General features: G+C 34.8%; 1 protein-coding gene across 2 annotated transcripts in view; it reads left to right on the plus strand.

The window, feature by feature from the left end:
* Positions 1 to 24808, plus strand: part of NAA15 (N-alpha-acetyltransferase 15, NatA auxiliary subunit) — an 83110-nt gene that overhangs the window by 45606 nt on the left and 12696 nt on the right. For both annotated transcript variants that reach the window (XM_047718471.1, XM_047718472.1), the window contains exons 7-16: positions 792 to 911; positions 2221 to 2316; positions 2467 to 2573; positions 4849 to 4921; positions 7566 to 7735; positions 8927 to 9079; positions 9601 to 9729; positions 10837 to 11050; positions 19196 to 19389; positions 24104 to 24212. In XM_047718471.1, the coding sequence (XP_047574427.1) occupies positions 792 to 911; positions 2221 to 2316; positions 2467 to 2573; positions 4849 to 4921; positions 7566 to 7735; positions 8927 to 9079; positions 9601 to 9729; positions 10837 to 11050; positions 19196 to 19389; positions 24104 to 24212 (1365 nt within the window). The remainder of the gene's footprint in view (positions 1 to 791; positions 912 to 2220; positions 2317 to 2466; positions 2574 to 4848; positions 4922 to 7565; positions 7736 to 8926; positions 9080 to 9600; positions 9730 to 10836; positions 11051 to 19195; positions 19390 to 24103; positions 24213 to 24808) is intronic.

Genomic DNA, 24808 nt, shown 5'->3' on the forward strand with positions numbered 1-24808 from the left:
GTTTGAAGCTCATTTGACTTTGGAACTCATAGATTTCTAGTGAAACTGGTGTCTCTGTCCATTCTTCTAATGGCGTTTTGTGAGAAGGTGTGTAGCAAGCAAACATTTGGGATGATCCAGGCCTTGAAATTGGTAAATAAGGGAGCCTTGTGTTTTGAGACGGATTTTGATATTTGCGTCTCTCAATGTCATTTGGGGATGAGATTTGTTGTGCAGCTCAGAGAAAACCAGCAATGAATCTGTGACTTACTGAAGGGTCTGAAGGAAAGGGAATTGGTTTTTCTCTAAGATTAGTGAGACAGTAATAAGCTAGACAAGACAGTGAAGCTTAAAGCAAGATAGGTGCCCTATTTGGTAGTTGGAAGAGCTAGAAAAAGCAGGTTTTGAATGTGGCCATGACTGTGGGCTGCTATAGCTGAATCCTTTTATAATTTATTTGGACATCATAAGGTTAGAGTGTTGGATTTGGTCAATAATTCAGATACGAAATTGTGTTATGTCAGGCATAATTAAGTAGTAGGTGGGTGGCTTGGTAACTGTGTTTAGTGAATTTGGGAATAGCCTGTAGTTAGACAAATACCTTAATCAGTTGAGGATGTGGAAAGGATGGCATTTCTACATAAGAACTTCAAAAAGAGACAATAATACGGTAGTCTTGTTGAAGGGTATTGGGAATTTAGGATGATACCGAATCCAATTCCCAACATTGGAGAGGCTTTAAGAGAAAGTTTAAGGAAAAGTTAAAGTTATAATCAGAAGATATCTATTTAATTTAATTTGTTTTTCATCAGGGGAACTTCTGTTGCAGTTAGGTCGTTTGGAAGATGCAGCCGATGTTTATAGAGGATTACAAGAGAGAAATCCTGAAAACTGGGCCTATTACAAAGGTCTGGAAAAGGCACTCAAACCAGGTAGTATTAAAACTTTTAAGTTTTAGTTGCAGCTTTTGTTGATAAATATTTTATTAACTCATTGAAAAGCATAACTTAGAAAATAGTCATTAAGAATTGATTTCAGGAAAAAAAAAGAATTGGTTTCAGAATCTGAATACAAAAGTCCAGTAGCAAACTTCCATTTAAAATGGGAGAGTGAGCATTTTCTGAAACTTCTCTTCCACACATTTATAGAAATAGTTGAGAAAAGAATTCAGAAACAACTTGCAGAAATTCACAAATGGCATGGCAGCTACAAAAATTGAAAGGGAAATTCCTACGGATAGAAATGTCTCCTTACTTACAGAGATATCTCCCTAAAGGAAAGAAACAAGCCTAACTTCTGTGTCCACAGCAGCATGGCCTCCCAAGGGCATATGAATGTAACCAAGCTGAAAGAGCAATACTGTTTCCTATGTGGGAAGAGGGACTAAATTTCCATCACTCAAATGAACTTGGGTCCAGAGAGTCTCCCCACAACTTCCCTTCACCCTCTCCCATGAACGGGACCTACTTGGGAGGACAGACCTAGAAACATGTCATCTACAAATAAGGTCCTTAGCCATGATAATCTGATTTGAGGCTGTCTCCTTCAAGACTGGAAGTGAGCCATTACTGATACATTGATAAATACAAGAGAAACCTTATAACAAGGAATGGTTATCATTAGTACAGCAAAAGAGAGTAAATGGAGGAATCTAAGATGAAAAAAGGGAATTGTAGCCATGAACTATGAAGTTTTGAGAAAGTAACAATTAGGAATTTAAGAAATGAGAAGCCTACTTCTCGACATAAAAATCTTAACAGATTGAATGGAAGAGAGTCCACAAGTGAGGAGAAATTAGTGAACTGGAAGACTAAACCGAGGAGAGCTCTCAGCTAAGAGTAAAAGAAAATATAAAAGAAATAAGGAAAAATGGAAGATGAGGGGATAGATCCAAAAGTTCTGTAATAAAGGATAGGCTGAAGAGAATAGTAGAGAAGCTATGGAAACATAACCAAGATTTTCTTAGAAATAAAGTAAACTCTGAGTCCTTAGATTCTGAAAGGTACCTAAAGCAGAATGGATTAAAAAATTATGTATTTTAGATGATTATAGATATTTAAAATATGAAAATATTAGGAAAAAATACTCTAAAATGATTGGTGTATTTGGGTGGTTATTTGAAATTTTCTTTTCACCTTCAACTTTTCTGCTTAATAAGATTTATATATATTTGGAGAAATTTATAATTTGTGAGAAAAAACATACAAGTTATATAAAAAATAATTTTTTCTTTGTTTGCAGCTAATATGTTAGAACGACTAAAAATTTATGAGGAAGCCTGGACTAAATATCCCAGGGGACTGGTGCCAAGAAGACTACCATTGAACTTTTTATCTGGTGAGAGTAATTGCAAAGGAATGAAAATGATGTTAGGATTTACAGTTTGTTTTCTTGGTTTTAGATATATGAATATGCATATTAATATTAAAGTATGCATTTTAGAGTTGTCTGGGTAAATGCAAATCAACAGAATTTTTTTCTTCCAAGGTGAGAAGTTTAAAGAATGTTTGGATAAGTTTCTAAGGATGAATTTCAGCAAAGGTTGTCCACCAGTCTTCAATACTTTGAGGTCATTATACAAAGATAAAGAAAAGGTAAAGCAAAATACCATTCCCCCCCCACTATCATTTCTTTGCTCAGTATTTGGAATTGTTGATTCCTGATTATCTGTGTACATGGTACACATTTGGTGAATCTGGTATTTGTTTTCCTGTCTTGCAGTTTAAATGCTTCTGTACCTCTTTATTTTCCTATTTTCTCTTTTATTTCTGCTATTTACTTTGAGTCTGTGTAGGAATGGAAAGTTCGTAAGGTAGTGATTTCTTCAGTACTTTCTCTAATCCTTGTTCATGGTGAAAGTTAGATGTGATTTTTAAACTAAGGTTTTGCTTAGTAATCTTTCTCCTTCTTTATTTGGTGGAAAGAAAATTCTGTCAGCAGTTCGTTTGCTGTTCCAGTAAGTTAACTTACTCTTTGAGCTATGTATAAAAATGCTCAAATTGCTTCTTAAGAGGCCGTTTTAATTTTAATTTAGATTATTTTGCTTGCAAGTACAGTGACATCAAGACATGTTGGTTGACTAAATAGAAATCAGTTTACAGTGAAGAATTAGAAAGATGGGACAAATTGAACATGCTGAACACTTTAACCTAAAGCACAGAAGGTGTGCTTATTTTCCAGTCTTTTGTTGAGAGGCCCAAGCTATAGGCTTTATGATGACTTTCACTCTTTTTTAAATTGCATAAATCACATTCATAAAATGTGATCTCTTGTTTTCAGTACCAATATTATGGGAACTGGATGCTTACAAAGCAATCTTGATTATAGAAGCCTCTTTATTAATGATTTTCCCTTTTGTGGTTGTATCATTGAAACCTTAATTTGTTAGAAGTATCTAATTTATCCTTGAGTCTTTCCATGGTATTCAACGTAAAACAGTTTTTTCTTTCATTCTCATTTATTGTTTGCATAATATTGAATTCTGTAATGATGATAATAACTGGAACTGATTCAAACAGGTTTGGGAAAACAAAACTCTTAGTAAGCAGGTAGCTCACCTTGTGGGAGCAGAAGAACATGGGCACACCAGAATAACCTAGCTATGACCATTCAGTCCTCACAATTTTCGAGGTAATGGAGAGTGCTGGTGTTAATCTGTTGAGTCGGTTAAGTTGAGGTCATTTAGGAGAGCTTCTATAGTAACAAATCCATTATAGATGGATTAAGTGAGGAAGGGAATTAATAAATTAAAAGTGTTCACAGATCTCTTACAAAGCCAGGAGCAAGTGGTATAGTCATGACTCAGAAGAAACCAGAACCTGGACATCCACTCACTATTCTGGATTGCAGAAACCCACCTGCTGTTCTGTTTTTACTAATGCTTTTCCTTGCATTTTAAAATCAAGAGTTGATGGTATTTTGTACTTTCAGAATTTCTCTTTTCACATAGTTTTTAATTTTGATTCTTAGAGGGCAGATGTTAACTGTGGGTGTTATTTATGTGAATTGAGATAAAAATGAACCGAGGTAAGAGTCATCTGTAGTGTTACCTATAGTATTACCTCTTTTTAGCCAACCTTTTCCTGATTTTTAGCTTGATGCAAATTCCCTCCTTCCTAGAAGGGAAAGAAGTTGCCAGTAAGTTTCTAGAAAGTTACATCTTTTTTATTTTATTTTAAGACTTTATTTATTTGAGAGAGAGAGAGCATGAGCAGGGGGAGGGGCAGAGGGAGAAGAATAAGCAGACTTGCCAGTGAGCGCAGAGTCTGATGTGGGGCTCAGTCCCAGAACCCTGAGATCATAACCTGAACCAAAATCAGGAGTTGGGCACTTAACTGACTGAGCCACGCAGGCACCCTGAAAGTTACATCTTAATACCTTCAAAAATGTATGGCTTACTTGCTTTTAAGTTTTTTGGTTTTTTTTTTGTTTTTTTTAAAGATTTTACTTATTTATTTGACAGACAGAAATCACAAGTAGGGAGAGAGGCAGGCGGTCGGCAGGGGGTGGGGGGAGCAGGCTCCCTGTTGAGCAGAGAGCCCGAAGCGGGGCTCGATCCCAGGACCCTGGGATCATGACCTGAGCCGAAGGCAGAGGCTTTAACCCACTGAGCCACCCAGGTGCCCCTGCTTTTAAGTTTTTATCCTTAGGTTAAGAGGTTTGTAAAAGGGTGTGTACATGAGAGAGAGAGAGAGAGAGAGTGTGTGTGTGTGTGCGTGTGTGTGTGTGCACGCGTGCATCCACGCACACACACCAGTTTTTGGAATGTTGATGCAGCTCTTTAAAATAATAAATAACATTTTGTACAAGAATGGTGGCTGCATGTATATATATATTTTATTAAAGTGTGCTTATTTGTTTGTACTCTAGGTGGCAATCATAGAAGAATTAGTAGTAGGTTATGAAACCTCTTTAAAAAGCTGCCGGTTGTTTAACCCTAATGGTAAGTGCTCAAGTTTTATGTTTTAAAACATCTTGAAATTTTTAATATATTACGAAATTCTTAATCAGAAGGTCAGTATATTCATTATTTAGACAGTAAGCTTAGTATATTTAAACTTTTTTTCTTTTTAAGATGGAGATACATTAATTTGCACACTGTGTGAAAATATTTGGCTAAGAAAAGAATCGTATTTTACTGGAAAAAAATATAAAATTTAAAACATCTATAAAACTAGACTTAATCATACAATGATCCTCCATCATTTACCTATCCTCCAGTTTTAATAATTTTTAACTCATGGGAAAACATATTTCATGTATATTCTTACCTGATTCCCTCTTTTCCCATGGTATTCTGAAGTAAAATCTCAAACCCAGTCACATCATTTTATCCATGACTATTTCAGTAGTCTAAGATTATAACCATAATATTATCATTACACTGAACATTAGTACTTTGTTAAGATCAAAGAAAAAAGTCCATGCTTAACATTTCCAGTTGTCTTAGAAATGTCATCACCCCCCACATCCCTTGTCTTTAAAGTTTGTTTGAATGAGGATCCATGTGAAATCTGTGCTTTGAGTTTGATATGTCTCAACTCTCTTATAAAAAATCCATAGGTTTTCTGTTTGCTCTTTTTCCTGCAATTTATTTGTTTAAAAAATTAGGGTTTTTTCTAAAGTTTTTCCATAGTCCATATTTTCTTGAATGGATTCTTATGGTGTTGCTTAACACGTTATTCCTCTGTCCTCTGAATTTGTTGTAAATTGGTAGTTGGATGTAGAGCTGTGCTGTCTAGTATAATAGCTATCAGGCTCATGTGACTATTAAAATTTTTAAAATTAAATAAAATAAAAACTTTCCTTAGTTGCAGTAGCCACATTTCAGGTGCTGCTCAGTAACTGTGTAAAGCCAATTCCTACTACCATATTGGCCAGGGCAAATACAGAACGTTTCCAAACTTGTTTAAGCTTTTCATGGACAGGTCTGAGTAGAGGATTAATAAGATCTACTTTTTTTTTGTTTTCCCCCTTTAAATATAGGGGGTGGACAAGGTTATTTCTTGGCGGCGGGGGTGATAGTATATTCTTCCATCAGGAGGCATTTAGTGTTTTGTATGTTAGCAACTGTCAGGAATTACAAACTGGTGATAGTCTATCATTCATCTTCTATTATCTTACAAGAGAAATTTCCCTTCATCTGTTAGCTGTTTATCCAGTATTTTGGTTTGTATAGGAAAAGCAAGGTAAATGCTGCGTCTTTCCCCTTTATCTCCTACTTTTTGTTGTTTTCTTTACTAGTTTTCAGAATAATGGATTCATTTAGTAGCATCCTTCAAAGATGCCAGTACACATTTTAAAGGTATTATGAATTCATGGGTTTAAACATACTTGATGTTTTAAATCATTGCAGTTTCGAATGGTTCCAGCCTTCACATACCATGGTGTAGTAGTTGATAGCTTTTTTGCAGTTTGGTATGACAAGATATTCCAGTTTATCTGGTACACTGCCCATAGCAGACCTGGAATCAATTGTTATTCCAAAGGAGCCCTGGTTCTTACAGTGGGAAAGCCCAGTATGGGACCTGGGGTGCTCATTGCTATTGGGTTGATCATTGTTTCTAGGTCTCAGATTAATTTTAATAATACTTTTTAGAAGGCGTTACCATGGTTTCATTGGTTAATCATCATGATGTTCCTTTGATTATCAGCATTTTCCTACATATTTTACAAATGTGGAAGAGGTTCAATGACATGCCCAAGAATATGCAGCACTTTAGTTGCAGATCTATCAGATCGGGAGTTGGTGAGTTCCACTCCTATTGTTTGTCCACTGAGCCATCCTGCTTTTACTAGGATAAAAATAAGCAATCTATTGCTTTCTTTGAAAGCAAATTAACAGTTCTTAGATTTTAGATATTGGTATTAAAAAAAGTATTTTATAGTGTGTGGGTTGTATATTTAACTTACACATTTTCTTGTGAGCGTATAAAAATTATGAAATAAAATGTAGAGTAAGCATTTTTACTTATCTCAATTTTGGGGTATAGTTTTTATTCAACCTAAATTAGCATCATTGCATATCAGCATAATATTAGAATATATTAGTATAATCACCCAAAACTCCCACATCACAAGTATATTTATGTATAGTTTAGTACATTAGCTAGAAACCCAATTAAGCAGTCAGGCGTTTTTGGTTTTTTTTTTAACCTCACATTAATGGAAAATCAAAGTTTCTTCTGATACCTGTTTCACCCCTCATAAATAACATCCTGATCTTTATAGTTTCATAGTACTAGCACAATTTGTCTCTCCCCCTCCCCATTCCTTTCAGTTTCTTTTTTAGGTAGTTTTTTTATATCTTTGATCTCATTTATCTGCCATATTTATTATATAAAGTCTTTACTAAATTCAAGGTTTTGTGTTAGGGGCTATAATGATACAGAACAGACAACATGGTCCCTTCCAAAGATCTTATAAATTTAAGGATGGTTTTGTAGCTAGATACATAAATAAATGGTTCAAACTACTTTTCCGTTTTAATAAAGATAAAGCCATTTGGAGGTGGGTACTCTATTAATATATGTAATGACTAATCTTGGTTTATTTCCTCTCCCACCCACCTCCCCCACTTTTTAAAGATGATGGAAAAGAGGAACCACCAACCACATTACTTTGGGTCCAGTACTACTTGGCACAACATTATGACAAAATTGGTCAGCCATCGATTGCTCTGGAATACATAAATACTGCTATTGAAAGTACACCTACATTGATAGAACTCTTTCTTGTGAAAGCTAAAATCTATAAGGTAAAAATCCCCCCCCCTTTTTATAAGGTAATGAGTCTTATAAAAACTTCTTTCTATAATTTGTAGATTCTGAAAGCGATAATTAAAATGATACATTTGATGGCTCGTAAAACCTGGAATAAGTATAGAACATTTCTCAGTCTGATTACTTTTAGATTTGTCATGGTCATAATTTACTCATTTTTATCTCTGTATACACGCAGATATACATACATGCATGTGGTTATTCAGATATGTGGTTATTCATATTACATATTCTTAGATACACACACATCTGGTTATTTTCTTGGGTTTAAGTAATAACAGTATAGTTACTTGAAAGTAATTTGCTGCGACATGTTTGTTTCTGTTAATATTGGAGTATGATCATGATCAGTATCTGGTAATCTCAGTGAAGTAAAACTGAAGATTTTACTATTTTACTTGCCTTCTTAACTTCTTGGTCTTAATTGAAAATCTCCAGTCATATGTTTTAGCATCATCATAATGTTGGCTCTTCTTTTTCTTAATACAAATATAAAGTAGTAATAATAGGTCTTAGGGAAGAGATTGTAAACTTACAGTTTCTTTACCAAAACTAATAAAATTAAGAATTATTTTGAAAGCACTTTTCAAAGCCAGGTTATGCTCATTAATTTTGTGGCTTTGACAGATGGACTAGTAATGTAAATTAAAACACATCGTGGAACGTCCGGTAATAGGCAGTAATGTTTCCATGATTGCTTTAGGCCACCCTACAGGCCATATCTTTGCCTTTTTTTTTTTTTTTTTAACTTTTCAATATTGATCAATAATTTTTAAAAAAATAAGCACTTTTATATATTAATAGAATTTCCCTGGTATTCAACCATGAACCCTTTTATGAACTGTATGCTGTTCTGACTTAAAGATTTTAATTATTATTTATTCTTAAATTCAGCCATTACTTTTGGGTATTTGTTATGTGCCAGACATTGATACAGGCAGTGAGATATAACTGTAAACAAAAACAAGTCTTTACTGTCAGAGAGCCTGTATTCTACATGGCCAGAAAAGTATCAAAATGTATGCGTCTGCATTGATTAGGGTCTTAAGATCAGTCAGAAGAATACCTTTTTTTCTCATTTGTGTTTTAGTTATTTATCAGTAGGTAACTAATTACCTGCATGGTAAAATTAGCATACTGACTGGTTTATTTTGCTTTTCTATAAGCATGCTGGAAATATTAGAGAAGCTGCGAGGTGGATGGATGAGGCCCAGGCCTTGGACACAGCAGACAGATTTATCAATTCTAAGTGTGCAAAGTACATGCTAAAAGCCAATCTGATAAAAGAGGCTGAAGAAATGTGCTCAAAGTTTACAAGGGTTTGTACATCTAATGTTCTCATGAATAGTTTATACTTGTATATTTTTCAAAATTTGTTTTTAGTATTTTTAGTATGAAAGTAGGATTTTAGCTGAATTGCCATAGGAGAAGAAAACAAATCAATATTAGTATAAAACATAAATAAAATTTTCTTTTTAGTTGGTTGTGGGTTTTTAAACTCTGATTTATATTGATGTATGTTCAGATGAATTTTTTTTAGGGGTGAAAGGAACTAATGTTAAGACTGTTTGCTGGGTGCTAGTGTTCTCTTACTTATGTTACTCTCGAACTCCAGTTATGTAGATCTTTTGATTATTTACAAAGATACATTTTTTTTTCAGTGATTAGAAATATAATTCCACTTCCTTACCCATAAGTGTTTCCTCTAATTCTGAAAATGGTTAGAAAGATAGAAAGTGATTTTGAAAGAATTCGTTTATCAGTTGACCATATTTTCCTTCTTAAATTCTGTGATGAAGTGCTGTATTTGGTAAGAAATGGTCTTATAATTTTCATACAGGAAGGAACATCAGCAGTAGAGAATTTGAATGAAATGCAGTGCATGTGGTTCCAGACAGAATGTGCCCAGGCTTATAAGGCAATGAATAAATTTGGTGAAGCACTTAAGAAGTGTCATGAGATTGAGAGAGTAAGTACTATATATATATGAGTTTCTCATTTTTTTGTTATATGTTGAAGGTTTTGAGAAAGAAAAACTATAGTTTTTCTTCTTTATAATTCACAGCAAGTGATTTCTAAGTATCAGTGCCCACATTTCTACGGTTTTTTAACGGAAATGTTATAGACCACATTTTCAGCAGAGTTGCCCATTATCTACTCTTCTGGCAAGAATTCATTTGAAAAACTTGATAGAAAGTTTGTAGCTTGGCTGTTTTTATTGATTTTTGAATGTTTCACATTGCTGCTCCATCTTCAATAATGCTAAGCTCATTAAGTTATCCTAGAAAGCTGTTTGTTTCAGGGGTTGATTGGTGATACAATATATCTTTGATAGTCATAAAGTATAAACTTTGAATCCTTTTTACAGTATTTCTGTAGCCTGTATAATTCCTCATTTTCTGATACATGCATTGTTTTCTTAGTCCTCTTCTGATTTATTTCTATCACGAATGGTTAGTTTTCTTTTTTTCTGTTTTTCACAGATAAAAATAATTTATATAATTTCATGCTGTTCTCTTACTAAGCTCAGAACCCCAGAGCTAGTTGAATGTGTTAGGTTCTGGTTACTCGAATGAAATGCTAATTGATTTCTCTCCCACATACCAGAATAATGTTATGTAGGATTCAAATTTGTATTTTTAGGAAAATTGCCAAATACTACACATAGTCTTTGCAGGTTATTCTAAATATAAAAACTGAATGTTTAATGTGCAAATGTACTACATCATTATGTGTATTATGTTAATTAGTTGATTATGTTAATTAATTGATTTGTCATGCTAGCTTTACGTATGATTAAGGAAGGAATAAATACATATATTTCAAATCATGTGTTTACTTTTCATTCAGCAAATAATTCAGTGCTTGGTGTATGCCATATATTGTGCTAGGGGATGGCCAGTTGTATTTGCTTATTTGATATGCAAAGTATTTATATTGGATGATTGTAATTTTTAATATATTTTTATTTTACTAATTTTTTCATGCATAGGAAACAAGTAATTTGGAGTTTGAGTTCTATAGTTTTCTTTGACATTGTTTTATTTCAGTATAATAAAAGAGATAATTTTGTTAGCATTTTATAGAAATCACTGACGACCAGTTTGACTTTCATACATACTGTATGAGGAAGATTACCCTTAGATCATACGTGGACTTACTAAAACTAGAAGATGTACTTCGACAACATCCATTTTACTTTAAAGCAGCAAGAATTGCTATAGAGATTTATTTGAAGCTTCATGACAACCCCCTTACAGATGAGAATAAAGAACATGAAGCTGATACAGGTATAATCCTCAAAGATATCTTATTATTTGCTGTGGTGTGTATATGCGTCTTTGTATTTTTGTGTAGCATAAATTTTTCTTGAGATTTTTAGTAGGCACCTTGTGGGAAGATGTTATACATGCTTAGAAAACGATCAACATTTTGTGGATTTCCCTAAGCAATAAAAGAAAAATACTGTTTATACTTTAAAAAGTTAAGCAAGAATTTAATTTGTAACTGATCATTAGCTCTTAAGAAGTTGAATTTTATGAGTTTAACATTTAAAATCTGATTTACCCTGTACTGTAAATTGCTAAGTATCATTAGTGTCGGCACTCTACATAAGTGTTGGCTGTTAGTATATCTAGTTAGTCTTCTTTGTAATATTTATAATTAACCTACTGAAAGTTGAATATTGCTTAAACATTAAAAGCCAGCTTGGAATCAAACTAGTGAAATTGCCTAATGATTTATCATTTGGCCAATTTTTAAAGTGCTGTTTTTATGCCATGATGCCAGAATGTATCGTCTTCCTTAGATAATTATTTGGGAAGGGATCTCAGAATAAAAATGATACAGGCATGTAGAAGGAAAATGTGTGTCAGATTTTATTATTCATTCCTGAGCTTATTTTTCTTCTGAAGTTATGGTTGGTTGTTTTCGGTTTCCTTCTTCCTGTTAAAGACCTTTGGATTCCTTTTGTTAATTTTTATTAAAATTTAAAATCATAAATTAAAACCCTTGTATAGATTTCATTTGACCTTCTTCCTGTTGTTGCTTCTTTAACTAGAAAGCAAATGCCAGTAAGAATCTACAGAACAATTTGCAGTTGAAGCTGAGAGCTGTGATCCTGTGGCTTCTTTTGTTTACCTTTCTGTTCGCTCCTCTTGCCTTTCTCCTCCTCTTCAAATTATACAAATGACATGCAATTAATTCTAGTTAGACAAAGTTAAAACAATTCAGAAATACAACTAGCAAGTGTGAAAATCCCCTTTTACTATTCTTCGTACCCATAGATAATCTTTCAGAAGTTATCCCTATAAAAGGTTCAGTTGCTTTTGTACAAAATTACATATTTGTTTTATGTGTATGTAAACTCCAAACACATATTTTAGGGCAGTTCTTTGAGTTTTTGGTTTTCATTGTTTTTTAATTTTAATCCCATAAATGAGTGATGTTCTCTCCAGTATTTTACAACTTAGACTTGTTTTTTCATAGTGTTGCTCCATATCTACATGTAACCCATTACAGTCACCAGTCATTTTATTTATTTTTTTAAAAATCTTTTTTTTTTTTTAAATTTTTATGATTATTTATTTATTTGACAGCACAGGTAGGCAGAGAGGCAGGCAGAGAGGGTGGGGGAAGCAGGCTCCCTGCTGAAGCAGAGAGCCCGATGCAGGACTCGATCCCAGGATCCTGGGATCACGACCTGAGCCGAAGGCAGCAGCCTAACCCACTGAACTACCCAGGCGCCCCATTTTAAAGGCTATGTAGGAACCTGTGTGGGGTTTTTTTCCCCGCTCACCATTACAGTGCTATAGTAAATGTCCTTGTACATCATTTTGTACTTGTTTATTTAGCATGGATTGTTGGAAGTGGAAATTACTGGGTTAGAGTATGAGAATTTGAAATAGTGTCAAATTGCCTTCCATAAAAGATTTCATCAGTTTTTATTATCACAGACACTATGTTGAGCTTATCTTTTACTTTTTTGCTAACTCAAAAAATTATCCATCCTTTACATTTTCACTATTTTGGGGAAAATACCTGATTCATAATTCCTAGATTATTTAAAGATTTATTTATTTTTAGAAAGAGGACGCATGTGGGCACGCTCATCTGGGGGGTGGGGCAGAGGGAGAGAAAGTCCTAAGCAGACTCTGTGCTGAGTGTGGAGCCTGACACAGGGCCCAATCTCACAACCCCAAAATCATGACCCAAGCTGAAATCAAGAATCAGACACTCAACTGGCTGTGCCAGTTAATTCCAAGATTTTTAAGAATGGAACATCTGTATATATTTTCATGTGGCCTTTGGCTTTCTTGTGTAAATTGCCTGTTCATGCCTTTTCCCATTTTATTTTTCAACTTGGTTTGTAGAAGTTCTCTTCATGTTCGGGACTTTGATCCTTGTTTTTGTATTGTAGAAATTTTCTTCCTGTTTTACTTCAGTCTTAACTTTATGGTGGGTATCTTTTATTATGGAAAAGTATTTTTATGAGACAAAATTTCTTTAGTCTTTTGTGACTTCTAAGTCTTGCATAGAAAGGCTTTTTTACTTCAGAATTTAAAATATATTTTAGAAGTATTTATCTTCTGTGTTTCCTTACAATATTCTGTTATGTTTACAATCATCTGTAGTTAATATTTTAAAAGATTTATTTATTTATTTTGAGAGGGTGGTGGAGGGGTAGAGAGAGAGGGAGAGAGAGAATCCCTAGCAGACATGGGGCTCCATCCCATGACCCTGAGATCATAAACCCAGCCAAAACCAAGAGTTGGATGCTCATCTGACTGTACCACCCAGGCACCCCTCATCTGGAGTTAATTGTTACATAATGATGTGAAGTAGAAGGTAGCTTATTACCCCCAAATAGACTGCTGGCTCCTCAACAGTATTTATTGGTACATTGTCATATTCCCCACTGATTTAAAAAGGGGCACCTGCCTGGCTCAGTCTGTGGAGCATGCAATTCTTAATCTCTGGGTTTTGAGTTTGAGCCCCACATTGGATGTAGAGATTACTTAAAATTTTTAAAAATAAAAAAATAAAATGCCACCTTTATCATGAACTAAACTGTGAAATACAACGTAGTGGGTTGTAGGTGTCTGGTTCTAACATACATCAGAGCTGCTTGTAAAGATATTAAACTGTGGTGTTGACATCAGTATACAGGATTCTATTATGATCTCTTTGTCTCCTTAAAAAAATCTAATACTATGTCTTTAGAATTTTCTTGCTTTTATATCAACTTTCTTTTATATTTGAACTGTAGAATTAGCTTGTCAGAAAGTTTCTTTTGGAGTTTTTAATTTGAATTGCATTTAAGATACAGATTACCATTTGGGGTAGGGATATCTTAAATAATATCGCATCTTTGCATACTAGAATGCATTGTATCTCCTATTTGTGTTTTAGTGTAATTGTCATATAACTTTGGCGAATTTACTGTTAGCATTATCTCTACATGTCTTTTTTTTTTCCCCATTACAGTATTCTAAATGAATATTGTTGTAGTTTTTGTTGGTATACTTATTGAACTCTGATATTAAGCTTAATAGTTTTTTCAGTTGATTTTTAAATAATTTTCTAAGTAAGCAATTAATCTGTAAACACTGGTAGTTTTCTTTCAGTATTTATACCTCTCTTTTTCATGCCTTATCGCATTGGTAAAGGTTGCTAAAAGTGCTAATTAATGGAAGCAGTAGTATGCTTGCTGCTTTTTTTAACTTTAGACTTAATGTTTCTATGGTCTGCCATAATGCCTGCTGTTTGTAGTAAATATCTGGTAGTTACCCTTCATTTGGTTGAGAAGTTGTGGTGTTTTTATCTATTTTCAGTAAACTTAGAATTTTACTCGTGTGGCCAGATTTCTTTTATTTTGCCTTATGTGAATGTTGATTTGGCTGTATAGAGTAGTTTAGATTTGGGTGTTATTTGCTATGTATACACTTCTGTATGCATACATATACAAATACACATAATTTTTTTTTCATGATAGTGCAATATTCCAACATAGTAGAATTCTCCTCTGGCTCCTCCTAAGTGAAAATTCTGAGCCTTTATTTTGTACACACAAGTAGTAGGTAATTCATGTAAAGTTGAGACACCGTGCTTATCCAGATAACTAGTGCTACATTAAGTGAAAAAGGATTTGAACTCTTAGTTTCTGTGTTAACTTCTGATGTGATTATTCCTTTCTCTGTTTTTGTGTGGCAACTCTGTTATTATGAGTTAGGTGAGTCCTTTCAAGGCAGTGGTAGATAATACAGAATAAGATCACAGAATAGCCAGTGGGCCAGATCCATACTGCAGTTTGATTTGATAAATAGAGTTTTATTGGGACTTAACTTATGTTTATGTATTATTTATGGCTAATTTTGTGCTACAACAGCTGCGTTTAGTTGCACCAGAGACCCATGGCTTACAGAGCTGAAAATATTTAGTATCTGGCCCATTACAGAAAAAGATTATTGACTCCTGGTATAGCATAGTGGAAAGAAAGAACCCAGACTTTGGAGTCAGAGTGAAGTGGATTTAAATCCTTGTTCTACCTTTTATTATTAATCTTGAGTTAATATTTTTCCTCTGATACCTCAGTTTTCTCATACATAAAATAATATTATACTCTAATCCATGAGATTATTGAGGATATTAAGTAAAATGTATGCATGGTGTCTAGTATATAGTAAGGATGCAAGTGGTAGCAGTTATTTTACAAGTCATTAAAAGGTCTGAATTCTTGTGGTTATTCATTTATAAATGTCTTGTATTTCCAGAATGTAATTTTTGGTCCTTGTTTAAAATTTTCTTTCTTAGTAGTAAGGGCTTCTTTACTAGGAAAAAGAGAAATGGGTATGTATTTATCTTTGATGGTTGTTGTCTATTGACACATAATAAATTTCCCTAAATTTAGCAGCTTAGAGCAACCATTTTCATAGTTCAGGAATTTAGAACTATCTAGGTTGTTCCAGCTCAAGGTCTCTTATAAAGCTGTAGTTAAGTTGTTGATGGGGCACTGGGGGGCGCATCTGGGTGGCTTAGTTGGATAAGTGTTTCTGCCCCTTTGGCTCAGGTCATGATACCATGTCCTGGGATTGAGCCCCACATTGGGCTCCCTGCTCAGCCGGAGTCTGCTTCTCCTTTTCTCTCTCCCACTCCCCCTGTTGTGGGCTCTCTTTCCTTCTCTCTCTTTCAAATAAATAAATAAATAAATAAAATATTTAAAAAGAAAAAGGTTAACTGGGGCTAGAAGATCCATTTCCCAGATGGCTTTCTCACGTGGCTTTTGGCAGGTGACCTTAATATTGTTAGTCTCTCTAGAGGATTTCTTCGGTTCCACGATACATAGTAGCTAGCCATGAGGGCAAGGAAGAAGCCACAACACTTTTAACGTTCTGTTCTCTTGACATAACACCCCATCACTTCCTACATGTTCTGTTTGGTGGAAGTGAGTCACCAAGTATAACCTATATTTTAGTGGGAGAAGAATCAAACAATTTGTAGACATATTTTTAACTGCCATGTTCTACATTCTGGACACAAATTATTTACATTATTCTTTTTTTCCCTTTTTTTTTTTTTTTTTAAGATTTTATTTGTTGGAGAGAGAGCAAGAGCAGGAGCAGGGAATCCAATGCGATACTTGATCCCAGGATTCTGGGATCATGACCTGAGCCGAACGCAGACGCTTAACTGACTGAGCCACCCAGGCGCCCTATTTATATTATTCTTACATGCAGATTACACTTGCCCCTTCCGAGGCCTTCAGAAGTCTCATTCCATTACAGCATTAACTTGAAGTCTAGTTAGTTATATATGTATATGAGGTACTGGTGCTGATGTGATTTCTTGAATATGGTTCTTTAGTATAGCTGGTATAGCTCTTCAAGTGTAGTTCTTGATATGAAATCCTGTGCCGGGGCTCCTTGCTCATTCTCTCAAATAAGTAAATAAAATCTTAAAAAATCCTGTGCCAAGTACATGTCCAATATAAATTGATTGCAAAGGAATATTCTTGGTCAAAAGTGGGTGGTGAAGGGGAAATGGAAGGAACACAGGAGTTACTGGTTCTGTCAGTTCTCAAGTCCAGTTGAGGATAGCTGTTCTTTGATGAGGGCTCACGATGTAGGACTAATTCTCTAATGGTTCCTGGTTCTGTGCTCTGGTTTTTTGGTTCCACCTTCTGCATTTTCTTTCCTGTTCTTAAAAGTTAGCATTTGTGGGGTGCCTGGCTAGCTCACTTGGAAGAGCTTGCAACTCTTGATCCTGGTGTGGGGGTTCAAGCCCCATGTTGGGTGGTAGTGTGATTACTAAAATTAATTTTTTTTTAAAAAGTTAACATTTGTTTGCAACTGAGTAGTTTTTCAGTTTGCTTCCAAAATTTGGGGGTCTTTTATACTATCTCTATTCCTTTCAGTCCAAATTTGCTGTTTCTGCCCATAGAATTCTCTTAAGAACTTTATGGATTTTTTGTGAATTTTATTGGAAGCCACATGCACAAATATCATTGTCTACCTTGAGTTTTTGCTGAGAGGACAGCACCCTTGAGTCTCTTAGAAGCTCTGTTGTTTGAAAGGATCAGTGAATCATACCCTTAAAGTTTTTAAGAGAAAAGAGCCTTTTGGGTGACCAGTAGCTGAAGCACCATCTTTTGAGTTTCAAAGGATTTTAAAGGCAAACTCTGCTTTCCCCGTTGACATATTTTCCTGGCAGTTCTCTGAATTTGACCTTTGCTTAGGAGCCATTTCCAAAGAGGCTGAGAATTTTGAACACTGTCAAATCCTTCTTCCATTTGTTTCTTTCTCTTGCATTTAATCACAAGCTGCAAGAGGAATCAGGTGCTACCTGAACAACCTTTTTTTTTTTTCAGTTTGGAAATCCCTCTAGCTAGATCACTCAGTTCATTTGATACATTTTATGATGTTACTAAATACATGTTATTAAACTTTCTGCCTCTCTGTGAGTATGACATGTTTCATTTGCAGCCTCTTCAAAATCCAGACTCTATTAAATAGTCTAGGGTCCTTTGAGCTTCATTAATACTTTTTTCCATGTCTTTCCACCTTTTGCCATGCTCTGGAACCACAGTCAGTCCTACATTTTAGGTTTTTATTGCAGCAGCACCCCACTTCCAGGTACCAAAATCTGCCTTGGTTATCTATTGCTGCCTAACAGATTGCTTACACAGAGCTTTAAATAGCAAACATTTATTGTCTCAGAGTTACTGTGGGCCAGGAATTCAGAAGTCACTTAACTTAGCTGTAGGATTTTGAAAGATGTGGGTTCTCTCAGGAGATTGAAGTCAAGATGGCAGCCAAAGACTTCTGAAGGGTCGATTTTAGTAGGAAAATCTGCTTTCAAGATGGCTTACTTTAAGGGCTGGAGGCCTTTTTTGGCCACACGTGTCCTTCCATAAGGTTGTCTGTGTATCTTCACAATATGGCAGTTGGTTTCTTCTGAGTGGTCCAAGAGAAAGCAAGGAGGAATCCACTGTGCTTTTATGTTCTGATCTTGGATGTCATACAGTTTGATTTCTAGCATATTCCATTTGTTGGAAGTGAGTTAAGTATAGCCTACAATTAAGGGAAGGGGAAATAGGTTCCACCTTTTGAAGGAAAGAGTTTATGGGCATATTTGAAAATCACCACCGTGATGATATACTCTAGAATGACCTTATTCATTTCTCACTAAGTATTACCCAAATAAATACCAGTTGCACACGTAACTTTCATATTTATTGCTTGAAGACTATAGATTTTTTTACTTTATTATCTAATATTTGTGATTTTCAGTCTTTCTTTTGAGACACTCCATAGTTTGTACCACAAGAGCTATTGTTAATTTTCAGTGTCGAGCTTTTGATTTACCATATAGTTATTTATTATTCCATGAACAAATATTTGAATATTTTCTGTATATTCTGCTAGTATTCTGGTAGGCCCTGAGAATACAAATTTATGAATAAGACAGGGTCTCTTCACCAAGAGTTCACAGTCTAAAAGAGAAGCACATGTATAAATGAAGTATTGTGACAAGTGAATATATATGTCATAGTAGCAGCACTGAGTATAGAGAATGAATAACTCACAAGGGTAGAGAGGCATGACTAAGAAAAAGTGTAGTTGAAGGCCGTAGAAATACGAAACAGCTTGTTAGATTTCTAGAACTGCAAGTATAAATTGCTGGGGGAACTTGCATGCTCTTATGTTTTGCTATGATTGCGACACCAGGTCTCCACCTAGTTTCAGAACATTTTTTTGAAGGGATCATAGTGTTCTCTAGCCATTGTGAAACCATTAAATGGCAAGGTACACATAGGCACATGAACTTGTATAACATGTCATATTTTGTCTGGGAGTTTTAATGAGAATGTTAAATTAGTGATTGGTTGTTACTAACCTGATTAATATGCTTTTCATTAATTAACATATTGCCTACAGCAAACATGTCTGACAAAGAGCTAAAGAAGCTACGGAATAAACAAAGAAGAGCTCAAAAGAAAGCCCAGATAGAAGAAGAGAAAAAAAATGCAGAAAAAGAAAAGCAGCAGAGAAATCAGAAAAAGAAAAAGGATGATGATGATGAGGAAATTGGAGGTCCAAAAGAAGAGCTTATCCCTGAGAAACTAGCCAAGGTACTTAATAATAGTGTTGAGCACAATTGAGTGAAATTTTGTGACCAGCTATTGTCATTTTATGCTGTCTTATTTAACTAATTTGATTATAGATTTTAGAGTGAAAAATCATTTTAATTTTTTGTCTATTTTCTTTCTCTTTCTCCTTTTCTTTCTTTCTTTCTCTTTCTTTCTTTCTTTCTTTCCCTCTCCCTCTGTCTCTCCTTCCCCTTCTTTCCCTCCCTCCCTTCCTTCCTTTGTCTTTCTGTCTTTCTGTCTTCCTATCTTTTTTTCTTTCATGGAATAATGTTCCTGATCCAGAGTAATCTAGTATGGTATAGTGGAATGTTTGGGCTTTTGAGTCATTCTGATCTGGGTCCACATATCAGCACTTATACTTCACTGTGTGTCTTGGACACTTTGTCTAACCTCTCTGATGGTATTCTCTTGTATAAAATGGGACTAGGAAAAAATCCCTACTAGGCAGGGATGTTAGGATTAAAGGAACTTTATGTGCAAAGAATGAAGCATCTGTTAAAAGTGGTAACATGCAACTTTTTTTTTTTTTTTAAAGATTTTATTTATTTCTTTGACAGAGACAGATCACAAGTAGGCAGAGAGGCAGGCAAAGAGAGAGGAGGAAGCAGGCTCCCTGCCGAGCAGAGAGCCCAATGTGGGGCTCGATCCCAGGACCCCGAGATCATGACCTGAGCCGAAGGCAGAGGCTTTAACCCACTGAGCCATCCAGGCGCCCCCATGCAACTTTTTATATCTAGACCAAATTGAGCTTATCTCTTAACAGTGTGTCAGTTTACGGTATTTCTTTATTGGACTTTGTGATTTGAACCTAATCTCTCTAAAAGCCCCTAAATATCTTCCCCCACGCCAAAAATCATATCTGCCATTATTAACTGTTAAGCTGAAACCAAGGTATTCATTGTCAGATGAGCCATTTTGATTAGTAACATATCCATGCAGTTTTCTTCTGGCCCTTGGTGTTGGGCTACTCCATGTGAAAATAATTGCATAGTTTATTATGTTAAAGCAGTAAATACAGTACGCACATTGCACTAGTATTAGCCTCACTAGTAACTAAAAAGTCAAAATCACCTGCCTTATAACTAAGAAAAATTACAATACAATACAATAAGTAGAGTTGAAAATAGTTTTAGGATCAAATCAGAGCAGATGGACGATAATATCTCATAGCAGTATTGCTAAGAACCATAGGGAAATCTAGCTTGGATTTCAAAGGATATATTGACATCTTTTCACAAGTAAATGTATAACTTCTAGGCACAAAGATACTACCTTTTTATTGTTGAGAGTTTATTGGAAGAATATACAGAATAGTGAGGAAGCACAGAAAATTGACCTTTTAGGCCTCATGGAGAATTACACAGTTATTCAAGGGTAATATCAGCTTTAAGAGCTTTCCATCTTTCTGCTCAGCTTTATTACTACCACTTTTTCCACTGTCACTGACCGTGTGCCACCACCATTTTTTCTACATGCTTTCTCTATAGCCCATAATTTTTCCTAATGACTTTTCTTTGTAACACTTCATATCTTCCATTATACTTCTTAAAGAGAGGATCTATTTGGATTGCTTAGCTACTGTCTAATAAAGGTTACTTACCCCCACAGAGCAGAATTTTTATACCAAGCCTCCTTATAGACTATTGACCTTGTGTCCACCATAAAATAGCTGCTTTTATGCCAGATACCAAGTTATAGTCTAATTATTTATAGCTAGAGATTATAGAGTCTCAGAAGAAAATAATCCTTATAGAAATTGCTTTATTTGGAAAGAGCCCAGTGAAAGGTACCCAGTTTCATAGGCTGCCATTTAATACATACTATTCTTGCCTGTTAGGCACATGGCACACTTCTCTTCCTAGGATAACTACCTCCAGGATGCCCCCTTCTAATAGCATCCACACTTACTTATATCCCCAGTGTGGTGGCAGCGCTAGATTACACCAAGCCATCATAATAAGGTTTGGCATTATAGGCTGTTTAAAAAGCTGCTTGCCAAATCTGGATTTACAGTGTCTAGATTCTGATTTTTTGTGATCCTATATTTTATCATTCTTAATGTTATATCATTATTAATGTTATATCATTCTTAGTGTTATTAATGGTAAATTTAGTGTCACCAGTTCAGGATTTTATATATGTAATATAAAATAAAAGCATTATTAAGTTAGCAGTAATTCCACTTAAAGAAAAAAGGAAAATAGGAAGAGGTTTAGTGAGTTTAATATTCAGTTAACTGAGTATAAACCTGAAGTCTTTGTTTCTCCAACTTACCATGAGGCAGTAATTGGTATTTATGAATTCCCTCATGTACCACCTATGCCATGTTCCTCCTTGCCTTCAGGTAGTATTCATCTCAGCTGGATTATTTTTTTTCTTTCTGTGCACACATATGTTTCTCCTTATCAGTGTATTCTTATTATTCTGTCTGTATGGGGTTTAAGAGTTTTAAACTTTCTGTTGCTACTCTGGGAGTATAGGGAGATGTATTCCTATACAACATATTGTAATACAGATTAGACTTCACATCAGCTTATAAATTTAAAAATCGCATATGATCAAAACTGCCCTTGCAAATCTCTTTCATTGCCCATCAACACAATGCAGTCCCATTCTGTATCTCTTCCAACTTAAGTAAATTCAGATCTTCATGACTAGATGTAAGTTTGAGAGACAAAAATGAGTATGCATAATTCTGGCAATTTTCATCCAGTACTCCACTCAGTGAACACAGGACCCTAGCTGAGTTTGAGACCAAGGAATTACGACTACCATTTGTTTAGTCCATGTCAGTTCCTGTGTGCCTCTCCCAGTGTGAACATTTTGCTATATTGAGTCTCATTTTGGTACTTAATAGGGTTGTCATGCACAGAATGCAAAGTTGTGAGAGAGAGAGAGAGATTTATTTCTATGCATCTTGTCGTCTTTACAGCTTTAGGGACTTGATGGTTCTTTTTTCTTTCTTTGTTTTTTTTTTTTATCTTAAACACTGATTTTAGAACTCAACCCTGTTGATAGGCTTTTGTATATATAACTTCATATTTCATTATGTATATATGAATATAGAATGTAGGTAGCTTTATTATGGTTATGTACATAACCATATGTGTATGGTTTTGTCAGACAAAATGATAAAAATCTTACCTATACAAGGCACACAGAAACATGTGGGGACAACAGGTCCAGATTTTTTTGTGGTGGCATATGTTCTTTATTAGGATTGCAGGCAGAATTTCTCTTTTCTTTTTCTAAGTTTAAATACTTAAGATTTCAGTAAGTATAATGCTCATATTGACTTAGCTTCACTATATTCCTTGTTTCCATTTTGTGACAGCAGACATATCTCCCTGGTAGTAAATTACCCTGGTCATTACAGTGATCCTCATTTCAGTCTGTGCTCTGGAAGTCTTAAAAAACTTGATACAGCTCCATTACAATTTCAGTTTTCAGTTCTTTACCTTTCCCTGGTAGACCTTTCTCCTCTGTATACCACAAATCCCAAATCAGTAGAACATAAAATTGTGGAAATAAGAAGCAAAATATATACAAATGTATGAGAAAGGCACACTTAGAAGGTCTCCTCTCTCCCTGCTGTCTCTTGGTATCTACGCCTCGTAGACTGACAGTGCCATATAGTGATTTCTTATTTAGAGCATGTGTCCTTCAGAATAATGCCAGCTGCCTACATGCTAGTATAAGGTAAAACTCCTAGACATCACTTTCTTGCCTATGGTGTTTTTTATTTCTTTGTTTGTTTGTTTTTAATGCTGTGAAATAATTTCCTTAGCCAGAATCTGTGTTGGTAAAACCACAATTACCATATTGGTAGAGGCATGTTGGATTGTTATGGCAAATACAAATTCCACCAAGGATAAATCTTACTACCTCTGTGATGAGACAAGGCAAATACAGGCATGGATAGTCAGTGCCTTTCTGATAAATATGGTATTCCTCTCCAGCCCCATCCCAGTCTACAGAGATGAATTTTGTCTTAGATACTCAGTCTAGGAGTGTAACAGTAACACAATTATGTAGTAAGTATTTCCTGTCCAGGAATTATTACAAGGATATAATTAATAAGACATCTACATAATTAATAAAGGGTGACAGAGACAGTTCAATAAATATAAATCTTCTTAAATGCTATCTCACCATTAGTATGGCATTGGAATAAATATGGATTCTATAGAATTTGTATGAGAACAAAGCAAGATAGAATGGATATTTTACTGCCTTTAATAGCTTGATCATACTTTACTTTGAATTTAAAAAGAATGTTGACTCATTCTGTAATATTCTCTCTGTCTCTCTCTCTCTCTCAACCCCTCTGCATCCTATTTAATATTTCTTTTCTGTCCTCCCCCCATCCTACCCCGTGGCTACCTTACCTGTTCATCTCACTGTCTTTCTTTGCCTGGTTCTGTTTTATCTTTCTTTTTACTTGTTGGATAGTTTCTATCCGGACATAATGTATTATATATGGTTAAAAACCTGTGAAGAGTTGTAGAGTTCAAATTCCCCTTCCTTTAGATTATGGGAAGTTAAAATATGACAGTATTTCTGGGTAATGGGTAAGTGATTTTTACCAAAAAGAAAAAACCCAGAAAGTGAAGTGTTTTTAATAAAATAAGGTCACATCCTTTTTCCCCTCCCTCCATCTTGCTTCCATTTGTATAATATCTTTTATTTTTGTTAGGTTGAAACTCCATTGGAAGAAGCTATTAAATTTTTAACACCGTTGAAGAACTTGGTGAAGAACAAGATAGAAACGCATCTTTTTGCCTTTGAGATTTACTTTAGGAAAGGTAGGCAATTAGGGTATAGTGGCCCTGACAAAATTGATCACTGTATTTCTTAGATATAGTCACCCAAATCCAGTGTTCTCACCACCGTAGGGTTTTTTCCCAATGTAGCTTCTCACAGAAATGCCTGTTACATGTGTACGATATTGTGGGTCTCCTAGGACATTAAAATCAACAATAGATATACATACATAACTAAGATTAAGGTCAGATACAGTAGTTACTATGTATAGGTGTGAATAAAATTAGTTAATGATACAGAGCATTGATTAATGCTTGATACAGAGGGAGCACTGAATAAATGTTGGTTATTATTAACTATTGCTAGAAGGTGTGGTGCTTTAGGTGTATCTTGAAAAATGGATATTTCTAAAAGAAGATGCATGGAAAGGAAGAAGATGCATTAAGAAAACACAAATATGCTTAAATAATATTGAGGTTGTCTATATTGCCTGAGTCAGGTAAAAGATATAATGGAACGTCTTGGTTGTCTTGCTTAGAATGCCTAGACTATATATAGATACTAAGACTTTGTGGTATTGAATTGCTATAATCCAGGTAGTTCATTTAAAAAAAAAAAAAAAAGTATATCATTAGGG

Source organism: Lutra lutra, chromosome 2, assembly GCF_902655055.1.
Source record: "Lutra lutra chromosome 2, mLutLut1.2, whole genome shotgun sequence".
Lineage (NCBI taxonomy): Eukaryota > Metazoa > Chordata > Mammalia > Carnivora > Mustelidae > Lutra > Lutra lutra.